The sequence below is a fragment of the Elgaria multicarinata genome, chromosome 2, assembly GCF_023053635.1.
Source record: "Elgaria multicarinata webbii isolate HBS135686 ecotype San Diego chromosome 2, rElgMul1.1.pri, whole genome shotgun sequence".
In the NCBI taxonomy this organism is placed as follows: Eukaryota; Metazoa; Chordata; class Lepidosauria; order Squamata; family Anguidae; genus Elgaria; species Elgaria multicarinata.
The window spans coordinates 32,532,096-32,544,993 of NC_086172.1; the positions used below are offsets into that span (position 1 = coordinate 32,532,096).

At 44.0% G+C, this 12,898-nt stretch overlaps 1 protein-coding gene across 1 annotated transcript in view; it reads left to right on the forward strand.

Moving 5' to 3' along the window:
* The first annotated feature begins 2,594 nt into the window (after positions 1-2,594).
* The window catches only part of HIBCH (3-hydroxyisobutyryl-CoA hydrolase), a 62,360-nt gene continuing 52,056 nt past the window's right edge, over positions 2,595-12,898 (forward strand). The window contains exons 1-5 of the mRNA XM_063116258.1: positions 2,595-2,677; positions 5,981-6,023; positions 7,240-7,380; positions 10,465-10,549; positions 11,938-12,018. Of these exons, the coding sequence (XP_062972328.1) occupies positions 2,634-2,677; positions 5,981-6,023; positions 7,240-7,380; positions 10,465-10,549; positions 11,938-12,018 (394 nt within the window). The 5' untranslated portion in view covers positions 2,595-2,633. The remainder of the gene's footprint in view (positions 2,678-5,980; positions 6,024-7,239; positions 7,381-10,464; positions 10,550-11,937; positions 12,019-12,898) is intronic.

A 12,898-nucleotide genomic window follows, 5' to 3' on the forward strand; every position in this document is an offset into this window, starting at 1 on the left:
TATGGGTAGTTCTTCTCTTTTGATGATTCAACCAACCACCACTGTAAATAGATTAATGTTTATAAATCCCTTAAAATCCCATCTGTATGTATCCTACAACATATGTCAGCCATTAGTAATATTTATTAATCATGCACAATTGTTGTTGTTTTTTAAAAAAATCCTTTATAGCAGGCATGGGGAACCAGATTTTTTTTGACTAAAACTCCCATCTTACCTGACCATTAGCTATGCTGGTTTAGGCTCATGGAATCAACATCTGGAGGGCCCCAAATTCACCAGCCCTGCTGAATAGCAGCTAGAGCCTTTTACAGGGTGGCCACATTAGTATTTTGCAGCAAGAAACATTTTAGGGCACAATCCTATGCATGTTCAGACAGAAAAAAGTCCTACACACTGGCTGGGAATTGTAGGTTTTTTTTCTGTCTAAACATGCACGGGATTGTGCCCTTAGGCACTTAATAAACATAGTAACAAGAAAAAGCATCAGTAATAAGTGTTTTACAGTGCCTATCTAATTCATAATATTTCCAGCTTTCTCACCCAAACCCTCATGGCTGGCTATCTTTGTAGTTAACTGTGGCATTAAAGCTGGTTTATCCTTAAATAATTTTAAATAAATTGAAATAAAGCACACATTCAACAGGTGCATCAATGCAAAAGACCAGCTGTTGAGTTTTCCGTGCTATGTCACGATTAAAAATATAGCTGGCTGAGAAAAGTAGCAGCTCTGTTAGTCCATTCTCAGGGCAACCTCTGTGATAGGGTGACCATTTGGAAAGGAAGACAGGGCTCCTGTATTTTTAACAGTTGAATAGAAAAGGGGATTTCAGCAGGTGTCATTTGTATGCATGCTGCACCTGGTGAAATTCTCTCTCCATCACAACAATTAAAATTGCAGGAGCCCTGTCCCCTTTTGTATCTGGACAAGAGGGAGCCCTGTCCTCTTTTCCATATGGTCACCCTACTGTGTGATGCATTTCTTGTCGGTAGTATTGCATAGACCTTCGGTTTGCCCATAGCCGGTGTGGGCAGCTTAAGTTACGGAAGGCGGAAGTAAAACTCTGGAAAGTTGTGAGTAGACGGGACAGCGCAGCTACCATAGTCGCCTCCAGGTGGCGCCAGCGTAAGGGCCTAGGCGGTGTCCCAGATGATAAAGAAGGGGAAACCAGGAAAAGGAGAAGAGTTTCCAAGTCATTTTCTCGACTCAGATAGAAACTCGAAGTGTTACACGATTTCAGTTTCCGGTTTTAGTAAAAATGTTTTTCCCTGGGGTAGAAGTGAGAGATGCCAATAGAAAACAAAGGAGCAGCCTTTTCCTCAACTTGTTGCCCTCTAGCTATTTTGGACTTCAACTTCCATCAGCCCCAGCTAGCATGGCCAATATTTGGAGAGCACCAGGTTGGGGAAAGCTGAGGGATCCAGAATTTCAACATGGCTCCTGGGCATGGCATTTACTCCCCTTCGCCAAGCAAACAGTTGCAATGGAAAGCAGGAGCTCCCGTTCTTTCTCATTTGGAACTTCTTTCGCCTGATTGAGAGGAGAGAAAATAGTTAAAAGGACGACGCGTCTGCAATGCAAGCCAGTGGAGCACAGAGATTCTGCTGAGCGAAGGAGTTGGGTGGGAAGGAGTGGGGGGTGTCTGAGCGGGGAATATGACGGGACCAACCTTTACTGCAACTGGGGGATGATTCGTCGAGATGTTTAGCTGGAAAGCCGGATCAACTTCAGCACCACATATCTGAAGTGCAATATTAACAGCAACCACGTTGCAGGGCTGTCGTATGTCACAGACTCAACCACGCTCTGCCCAACTTTCAATCTGAAGATAATAGGGTGACCATTAACAGTTGCAGAGAAAGGGGAATTTCAGCTGGTGTCATTTGTATATATGGAGAACCTGGTGAAATTCCCTCTTCATCACCACAGTTAAAGCTGCAGGAGCTATACTAGAGTGGCCAGATTTAAAAGATGGCAGGGCACCTGCAGCTTTAACTGTGGTGATGAAGAGGGAATTTCATCAGGTTCCCCATATATACAAATAACACCTGCTGAAATTCCCTTTTCAATACAACTGTTACAGATACAGGAGCCCTGCCCTCCTTTTCATATGGTCACCCACATTGCTCAGTTGTTGTACAAAATTCAACCTGACCCTCAACCTGTAATATTAAGAGTGTGCTACATTGTAGGGCTGCTGTTGCTGTCTTTACAATATTTAGATTAAAGACTAAAAAGGGGGGATACAAGACTGGAGCTAGACCATGAACTCCACCCTTTGCAGCTACCAGTCGTTTCTGCAGAGACACGCGCTGCCGCCCCGTCACAGATTCGGCAAAACTCTGAATTTCTCCATCGGTTCCTATAGGCAGCTCTGAATTCCACTCCGAGAAGATTTAAAACTTGGCTTCGCCAATATGAACCCGACTACTAAATGCGTCTCTCTACATTTTCTTATCTCTTTGGTTTTTCTTCCCTGTCCGCTCTAGGCTACCGACTCTGTGCTCCCGCCTTCAACGGTTGGGCGACCACGTCCGTTCTGGGTTGCGACGCAGGCAGGTGACGTCATCAGCCCACGCCCGGGCCCGCCCTCGCAGCTTCTGTTTGTGGGCGTGAGCGTGGCGGTGGCGTGATGGGGCTGCTCGTGGCTCCGGTGCTGAGGCAGCGGCTTCCGAGGTAGCGCCCGGCAGGGCGGGTGACGGGGCTGGGTTCTTCTGCGCATTGACGTCCTTGCGGGTGGGGGACGCAGCGTGACGGAAGTAGCGCCCGACCCTCTGCCTGGGGCTTGGCTGCGTCCCATGGACACGGCCACCCCTCCTGTTCCCCCCTCACCCAGTCAGTGTCCATCAGCTGCTGGTTTCTTCGCAGTAGCGTGCCTGGGATTGCACTGCACATCTTTCATTCCTTATAGCAAAGGTAGGGAAGCCGGTGCCCTCTGGCTATTACGGACTGCAAATCCCATCAACCCCAGGGATGGTGGGAGTTGTAATCCAAAACATCTGGACGGCACCTGGTGGCTTACTCCTGCCTTATAGACCTGCCCAGAGCTCACAGGTACTAACTATTGCACTGTATGGATCTTGGTCCCCCCCCCTCCCCATGGCGAATTTGGCTGCCTTTGTCTTTTTGTACATCTTTTATTGAAAACGTTTTGCCATGGCGGGCGAGACTACATTTAGTGAGGATGAGTAGATGGTGCCAGATGGCTATCCTAATGCGGATTACAGTGGCCTCCTCTTCTATAAACATGCATTTCAAGAGTGTGAAAAGTCCACCTTCTGCTGCTGTTTAATCATCCTGATTGTAAGTGCCAAAAGGGTGACTAAAGCTACAATCCTATGCACGCTTATGTAGGAGTGTCCTATTGAGACTTGTATAGGATTGCACTGCATGTGACATGAAAGGCTTATAAATACCTAATCGACAGAGGTCTGAATGGGATGGATAGCCACCTGTACATCCTTTCTGATCTTTGAGATTCAGAATTAAGTAGATTTAACATATAGATTACTCTCATGATTTATGCTCCACTTTCACCAAATGTTTTATTTATTTACAATATTTATATACTGCTCCCCACTGAAAATTTTGGAGCGGTGTACAAGATAAAATAAAATAAAAACAGAATAAAACACTTTAAAATAGATTTTAAAAGATGCAAAATGTACATTAATGTTAGTGGAGTGTGTGCAGTGACAGGTATTTGTTCTCCCTGTAGGACAGCCTTCCCCAAGCTGGTGCTCTCCAGATGCTTTGCAGCCAGCATGATCAGGAATGCTGGGAGCTGCAGTCCAAAACATTTGGAGGGCAGCAAGTTGGGGAAGGCTGCTGTAATGTTTGCCCACTGTTGCTTTCATGGCACAAGCTGACTTACATAAACAGCCTGTTCAGAGAACACACAAAGCCATGGTTAGACCGCTAACCCTTTTACAGCAAATGGTTAGTGAGCCTGCATAGGAATGGTTCAAATTAAGTCACACTAAGTCATGGTCTGCACAGCACACTAAGCCATAATGTTTAGCTCAAAATGCTTAACCACCATGGCTTAGTGTGTTGTCTGAACAGGGTCATAAAGTCATATGAAGGTGAGCAATGGCAACTTAGATAGAAGCCTATTACCTACATTTTAAGGATGGGTGCGGCTCAAGAGCCAGGCAGTTTTTTTAGCTAAAAAAGTAGCCAGGTGGAAGCCTTGGCCTGCTCTGTGATGTCTTTTCTGCTCAGCTAAAAATAATTTCAAAGTTCATTTTGGGACATGTAAGCACATGCATTTGTGTTACGGTGCACATGGGCAATGTGCATTTGTGTTCTAGAGAAGATGCATGTTTGCAGAAAGCTGGCCTAGATAACATATGTTGTCCATAAGTTGCATTTTACTGGGGTCTTAGCTAGACCTAGCTGAAAGTCTGGGGGAGAGGAGGGGAGACCTTGCATTGTGAATAACGCAAGATCTTGCCCCCTTTATTTATTTATTTATTACATTTTTATACCGCCCAATAGCCGAAGCTCTCTGGGAGGTTCACCCTTTACACGTAAGGCGTGACGACCTCAGAAGGAGAGGCATCACGCCCACCATTTTTTTTAAAAAAAAAGATAGGAGCACTCGAGCGACGCCAGGTAGTTTGTTTTTTTTTAAAAAAAATACTTTCCCCGCTCCCCGCACCCAAGACTTTTCTCTTCTCCCAGGCATTTAATAACATTTAACAATGCTTAGTTAGTTTTTAACGGACCCCAAAACTGTTGTTTTTAAATGCATAATGTTGGTTTTATGTTGTCTATATGTTTCTGATGATGATTTTTTAAAATTTTGTATACTTTTTTAATGTTTGCTGTTTTAAACTGTTGTAAACTGCCCAGAGAGCTTTGGCTGTGGGGCGGTATATAAATGTAATAAATAAATAACCCAGATGGACGCAGCGCTCCTGGGGAGCGCTGTGGCCAGTGTGTGGCTCCTGACTCTGCACAAAAACAGGCCACACGCTCTGTGGTCTCGGCTCAGCCCAAGACCGTGGAAAAAGCAGGGCCAAAGGGTAGGGCTGTATCCGGGGCAAGGGAGGGATGATCCCTCCCTGATCCTTGGATCCCCTGTGCGTCATGTGGACGCACGGGGATGATCCCGGGTATCACCCCGGGATATAGCCTGGTCTAGCTAAGGTCTGGGTCTCCTATAAAGTTGGTGTGTTGCAAAGCTTGCATTTTAATAAACATGAAGTGGCTACTCAGTTAGCTCTGGGTGATCGTTTTAGAATACTGTAATGTTGCCTGTAGTTACTCTGTGTGTCGCAAGGTAATTTTAATTGGACTCAAGTTTTGTCATTTCTGAAAGCATTTCTCTAAATATGACAAACATTTTAGATCCCTCTTGCGACACTGTTATCCTCTTACCAGGGACGTAGTCTCCTCTGTCCTTTTGATATATGCGTAATAGCTTCGACCCAAAGTTACCTGTGCCTTCACCTGAAGTGCTTCCTTGGATACACTCGAGTCTACCAGTATTTTCTTGCCACTACGGCCCCATACCCTTGAGTGTGTTTTTGAGGTAGCTGGATAGAGGAAATGCTGCAAAGGGGAAAGCCTACACTGAAGATGACATGTAATTCTTTACATCTTGGCCAGCACTTCGAAAAATAATTCTTCATCCTTCTCCAACCTGGTGTCCTCCAGTTGTTTAGCATGATAACTCCTATCAGTCCCAGCCAAAAGGTCAGGGATTATGGGAGTTGTAGTCAAAACATCTGGAAGTTACCGTGTTGGGGAAGGCTTCTATATACTGGTAGTGATACCTATCACTGAAGTAGAAAAACATGAAGTAGGGGGCAATGTAGCATAAGAATGGATTTAACATATTGAGGAATAGGCTGTGGAGTGAAATTTGTGCTACTCTAGAAACAAATTTGACAAAACCTAATGTATGACTTACTTGAAGTGTTTACACTAGCTGTGACAGAGATACGGTTGACCTTGATTTTCTTGTTTCAGGCTGAAGCCATTCAACAGATTGCAGGTCATAGTACAACACTTAGTGAGTATGGGGTGGGTGTGGGTGGTCCTTCTTGTCGAATGGGCTAATGTGGGTTTGAAATTAATGTAATGGCCAGGACACAAAGGACCATGTAGCTTGTTTTGCAAAGCTGAGGGTTTTTTGGGATTGTGTCCTCAACAGCAGCCTCTTATGCTAGAAGCCAAGGCAGCTTTGTAGCTGAGAGGAGTTTCAAAAGCAATTTGTGATACACTGGCCCGTTTTCAAAGGGAATAAGAGACAAATCCCTGTGGGTGTGCATGCATTTCTGGATAAGCATAAAGTAGCTTGTTAGATCCCAGCTAATACTGAGGAATGTGGCTGGTTTGCTTGCGTAAAATGGCAATGCAGTGTGGGTAAGGATTGTTTGTTGTTAAGACGCTGCTGGCCCCAGTCAGAAGACACCTTAAACCATGGCTTTAACTGTGGTGGTTAAGCCAGAAAGCCAGGTCGTTATCAGAAGACACCTTAAACCATGGCTTTAACCACGGTGACTAAAGCAAAACCCCTTATTCAACGTGGTTAAAGCCGTGGTTTAAGGTGTCTTCTGAATGGGGCCACTGTCTGTAGCGCAGGCGTGTAGAGCTCAAAGTGGGCAGGTAGAATGTGGCCTTTGGGGTACTTCTTTGTGTCTTCTTAATTTCTGTTAGAGTGCTGATTCTCTTTTTAAAAAGTAAAGATAGTTGTTCATGAAAATATGAACATTTGATATATGAAAATGTGGAGGGTGTTGTGTACAGTTCCCAAGGGAAGGAGGGAAGGACTTAAATCAAAGCATCATGGACAATGTGGGTGTTTGAAGAGGCATTTGAAGTGGGGTGGTGGAGAGGTGGCACCAGCAGCTGGGAGTTCTAGACTAGCAGCACTCAGCACAGACATTGGCATAGGCCTGGTTTGGATTGCTGGTGTCTGGTGCACTGATTGAGACTTGCAGATTCTTCTATCTTAAAGTACTTTAGGGCGCAATCCTACACATGTTCAGATAGGGGGGAAAAAGTCCTCCAACTCCTAGCATGCCCCAGCCTGCAATGATGGCTGGTGCATGTTGGGAGTTGTAGGATTGCTTTTCTGTCTGAACATGTGTAGGATTATGCCTTTAATTGTCGTAAAAATTGTGACTGATACCGTTTACTAAGTAACTGTGGCTTTTGAGAGCTTCTTAGCATGCTATAATCATGTGTCAGCTTTAGTTTGTTAAAATCTCAATTGTTGTATGCAGACTATGTCCAGGACCATGGGTACTTCAGCTGAGGTTCTCTTCGAAAAAAGAGGGTGTGCTGGTGTTATAACCATGAACAGACCACAGGCTCTGAATGCATTAAATCTTCCCATGATTCGTCAGATACATCCACAGCTAAAGGTGGGTAGCTTTCTTTTAAACCAATGCTGTCACTATACCAAGGATACAATAAGTGGGTTGGCAGAGGAGACAGGAACATGGTAGACACATGGCATGAAGTGAACAATTTTGGCCTTTGCTAGAGGTGCTGCATCACTTGATTTCTCTCTCGACTCGGTCACTGGCAGTGGAATATGTGAATTGACTCTCTTTAGAAGCATTATTCTGTCTATTGAAAAGAAGTGGGTTGAGTATCGTGTGACTGACTTCAAGCAAGATTCAGAAAAATAAAGACGGATGAAGGCTTAATAGTTCTGGTAGGTGTAAATTTGTCAATGCAATGAATATTAGCTTTAATTATATACAGGATTGTGTGTTCCCTTTTAAGAACAAGGTGTGTCATGCTGGATCAGACCAAGGGTCCATCTAGTCCAGCACTCTGTTCACACCAGTGGGCAACCAGCTGTTGACCAGAGACCAACAAAGCAGGACATGGTGAAACAGCACCCTCCCTCCCATGTTCCCCAGCAACTGGTACACATAGGTGATTTTCTCGTTGTATCATTGCATGATCAGTGATGGCCTTGGCCTAAGAAATTAAGATTTTTGTTGTTGAAAAACATTGCGTTTGACATGGGATGGAAGTTCTGTAGGTGAGATTTTATCCCGGATGGCTTATTCACACATGCAAGTCATGGCTTGACATTGGAGTTATCAAGCGATTAACATACATTTATAAGAGTGGATTAGGGATAGGCAATTTGAGAAACTGCTGTGGGCACTATGGGAGGTGTGGCTAGTCACAAAGGATGAGTAACTTGCCCAAAAGACTGTATCTAAGGCCAAAGTGGGATCTGAGCCCCAACACACTCAACATCTTTGAAAGATGTCATGGGGGCCCATGGGCACCATGTCACCTCCCTACAGCTTATATAAAATCCACTGGTAGTAACAGTATTTCCAGGACTCTCTTTTTCATACCCTTCCTCATCCTATTTGAAAGACAGGAGTGTCTCAGGATCCCTGCATGTGATGGGGGATCCCCACTTATTTGTAAAGATGGAAAGTTAAGGGAAAGGGCTCTGGCAGGGACCTTCATAAGCCCTCTTCAGATGTCATGCTATGCCACAGTGGTTAAGCATTTTGACCCAAACATCCTAACCATGGTGGCTACATAACCATAGTTTAAACACACTCACTAACCATTTGCTGCAAAAGTGTTATCGGACTAACCATAGCTTAGCGTGTTGTCTCAACAGGGCCATAGTGGGTTTCCTTTCTTTGCAGCTTTTCTTGAGGGTACTGTGTAGCTATCACAACAGCTGTGGAATCTCTTGTAAGCTGGCTGGTTTAACCAGAGAGAGAGAAAGAGAGAGAAACATCAGGTGTAGGCAAGGTGTAGTTAAGCTTCACCATCTCTTTCACTAGGGCTCTAGGAAAGTTGTGGCTTTTATTATTCTCCTTGGTTCCTCAGTTATCCCCTAGTTCAGCTGTGGCTCAGTAGGTGGAGCTGCAGTGCTCATGACTTTTGGGTTTCAGCTGAGTGCTGGAGGAGCACTGAGAAAATCCTAATTCATCTCTGGCTCTTCTCCCGTGGGCATGACATCACTGCATCTCTGTGGAGAGTTGGAAGAGGCAGGGAGAGTGCTAGAACCCTCAGGATTCTGTCCCTCTCCCTTTAGTACTGAATGTGCCCCGAGGGCGTGGATGATGTTTTTTTGTTCTGCTCCATGTCCCTGTTGCTCAGGAAGAGAGCAGGTAGCTTTGGTCTCAGGAGATTGGAGGTAGAACTAGGCAGCAATCTTGTGTTTTCATATGGGGGTTGCTACCATCCAGATATAAACTTTTGGTTTTTAACTTTTGTAAACTGCCCAGAGAGCTTTGGCTGTGGGGCAGTATATAAATAAAGTGCTTCCAGTATAGAAGCAGCAAATAGGAAAAGGGTGATGAACTTTTCTTCAGCCTGTTGAAATTCCTTCTACACAATTACTAAAAGTGAAGGAGCCCTGTCATCATTTGGATCTGGCCAGCCTCCTGCTATCAGAGCCCAGCTGGAAGAAAAGCATCTGGGTACAGGAGAGGTGAAAATAACAACATAAGAAGAGCTATGCTGGATCATACCAAAGGTCTGATCCAATGAGCTACCTGTAGGAAACCCAGAAGTAGGACTTGAGTGCAATTGTACCCTCCCACTCATGTTTCCCAGCAAGTGGCATGCAGCCTCTGATACTGGAGGTAGCATTTCACCATCAGGACTAGTAACGTTATCCTTCATGAATTTGTCTAATACCCTTTGAAATACCCATGTTGTCTAATACCCTTTGAAATGTCTAATACCCATGTTGGTGGCCATCATTATATATTGTGGTAGCGGATTCCAGAGTTTTACTATGTGCAATCCAAAGCAGCATTTATTTTTATCTCTCCTGAATCTCCCTACTCTCAGCTTCATGGAATGACCCTGTTCTATCCGCTTTCTCCACACCATGCATAATTTTGTACACCTCTATCATGTCCTCTTTTTCTAAGCTAACAAGTCCCAGCCGTTGTAACCTTTCCTCATAGGGGAGTTGTTCCAGCCCCTTGATCACTTTAGTTGCCCTTTTCTGCCCTTTTCCCAGCTCTATAATATCCTTTTTGTGGTGCAGTAAGCAGAATTGCACATAGTGTTCCAAATGTGGTCACACTGTTGATACGATTTTGATTTGTACAAAGATCCTTCAGGGACGAAGCAATAATTTTTTTTAAAAAAGGTTCTTCGTGTTGTTCCTATTGTAAAATATCTACCCACAACTTTTCAAGTTCACTTTATGCAAGTGTGTTGACAGAGATTCTGCTCTATGAGAGCTTTAGCCTGCTCTCTAAGACTGCAGTCTGGCACTCACTTACCTAGGAGTAAGCCCCATTGAACTCAGTTGGACTTGCCTCTGAGTAGACATGTATAGTATTGCCCTTATAGTGCTCTGGCTCTTTATTCTCCCTGGGTGATCCAACCCTGCTCTAGTTGGTTTTCTAACATGTGCACTGCATAATCTGAAAGAAAAATAGCAGCCTGTTTGAAAGTTTCTGATCTTCTGACATAAGCTTCCCCCTTGCGTCTTTTAGAAATGGGAGCAGGACCCTGACACTTCTCTTATAATAATCAAGGGAGCTGGAGACAAAGCCTTCTGTGCCGGAGGTGATATCAGAGGTAAGGATTTGAGAGTGTCCACAAAGCTAATGGTTCAAGAGTTTCTTCTTGGTGTTTGAAAGAAACCATTCTTCATCCAACTATAGCACTTGAACCAATACAATCCATTGACCTGTTAATCTTGGAGTTAAATCCAGAGAAAATCCCCAGAAGGATGTGGGTGGAAATTGATTTTCTCTTCTGGAAGGTCTCCCCCTGATTTTGGAGATCCTTGCTTCTCCTTCAGTCCTATGTGCCACAGCCTATCCCATTCAGCAGGATCCTCCAACCTTTGGGATTGGCTTTTCAGGGATGGGTTGCTTGGGGGTGAGAGGAGACCGAGAAAGTCATCTTCCGTTTACCCCTTCCAATTTCCAAAAAGGAAGTGAGGCAGGTGGCTACCAAGAGGAGGGCCTTCTCTGCTGTGGCACCCCGGCTGTGGAATGAGCTCCCTAAGGAGGTTCGCTTGGCACCTACATTATATGCTTTTAGACGCCAGGTGAAGACCTTTTTATTCTCCCAGCATTTTAACAGTCTATAAATAAATTTTAACTTGGTGTTTTAAATTTGTAATTTTGCATTGCTGCTGTTTTTATCTGGTTGAGCTTTTATATTGTATTTTATATTATAGTTTTATACTGTTTTATACTTTGAATGTTTTTAATTTTTGTGAACCGCCCAGAGAGCTCCGGCTATTGGGCGGTATAGAAATGTAATAAATAAATAAATCCCTTGTATTTTATTTCTGTAGTATTACATTTATCATCTGTCTTTCCTCCAAGGAGCTGCTTCAGCATACCAGGATCACCTTTCCCTATTTCAGCCTCACAATGTCCCCGTGAGATTGATTAGGCTGAGACAGTGTGACTAACCCCTGGCAATTTGAGAAATTGTCCTAGGCACCACCACAAAATGGCTGCCGTGGCAAAGGACAAGTAACCTGCCCAAATGAATGAGTACAAGACAGAGGTGGGGGCTGAGCCCCACCACACTAAGTAACTTCTTTGAACCCACCGTTTTCACCCCAAACAGAAACCTATTTCACAGCAATCCTAGCTGCTGGTAAGAAAATGTGTTAATTAAAAAAAATAAGTGGAAGGGTACAGCACCTTGGCAGCTGCCAAGAAAGATGTCCAGGGACAATTTGGTCCCCATGGGCATCCCGTTATCTACCCCTGTTCAAACCACTACACCCCAGTGGCTCTCAATGGCTTTTCCTTGCTCTGTTGTTCTTTAGTGAATTCTGTTAGTTCCACAAAATAGCTGCAGATAAACATGGCAGTTAGTGCAGAGCTGAAATTTAGTTTGCTGCATTGTATCTAATATTCCTCATGAAAGCTTATTGCAGAGTCAAATTCGAGCTGTTAAATGTTCTGGTAGCTAACTTTGACCCTTGTCTTGTTTTCTAGCTATCACGGAAGCAGGAAAAAGTGGAGACAGGTTGGCACAGGATTTCTTCAGAGAAGAATACATCTTGAACAATGCCATTGGTGTGTAATGCTAGTACATTTCAGTACAATACATGGTAGGCCTCCTCAAAGTGTGCATGAGAGCCTGGTTTCTTAGAGTAGTAGTTACTGGCTGATAATGTACTGAGGGAGATGAGAGAAGAGCCCTGCTGAAAGGCCTCCTTCATGAAGGCTCCAACTCTCTCAACTGTCTGCAGCAGTACTGAGGGAGATGAGAAGGGAAGCAGGGCCATTAAATTGTAAGCCTGCAGGCAGAACTGGCCGATGGCTGGTTGGCCACTGTGCGAACAGAGTGCTGGACTAGATGGACCCTTGGTCTGATCCACCACGATGCTTCTTATGTTCTTAACTATCTTGTTTTACTACCTATATGTAAGTGATTCTGGAAGTCTTTTTGCCTGAGGAGTAGGATAAAAATACTTTAAATAAATAACTGCCATCTCACCTTATTTAACCTTGATGTTTGAAAATTGCTCATTAAAAAAAAAGATACTGTAATGAAATGCTATTTATTTTTACCATTATTTTACCATTGTTTCATCTCAGTAGTGAAAAATTCAATTTAGAAATTTAGTTACTCATGAAACATTCTACATTTAGTGTTTTCCATATCTAGACCTGAAACAACTTCTTTGGGAGCAGTCATTTCTCTGCCTGCCCATGAAGAAGGCAATTTAAGGCGCAATCCTATGCATGTTTAGATAGTCCCTAGCCAGTCTTGGCTGGACCATGCTGGGAACTGTAGGACTTTTTTCTGCCTAAACATGCATAGGATTGTGCCCTTAGTTTATTTAAAGAAGCACTGTCAGAGGAGAGACAAGACAAAGTATATAAAAGAAGGCATTTTCTTATTAGGGCTGGTTCACACATTGTATTTTAGGGCATTCACTTAGGACATTTT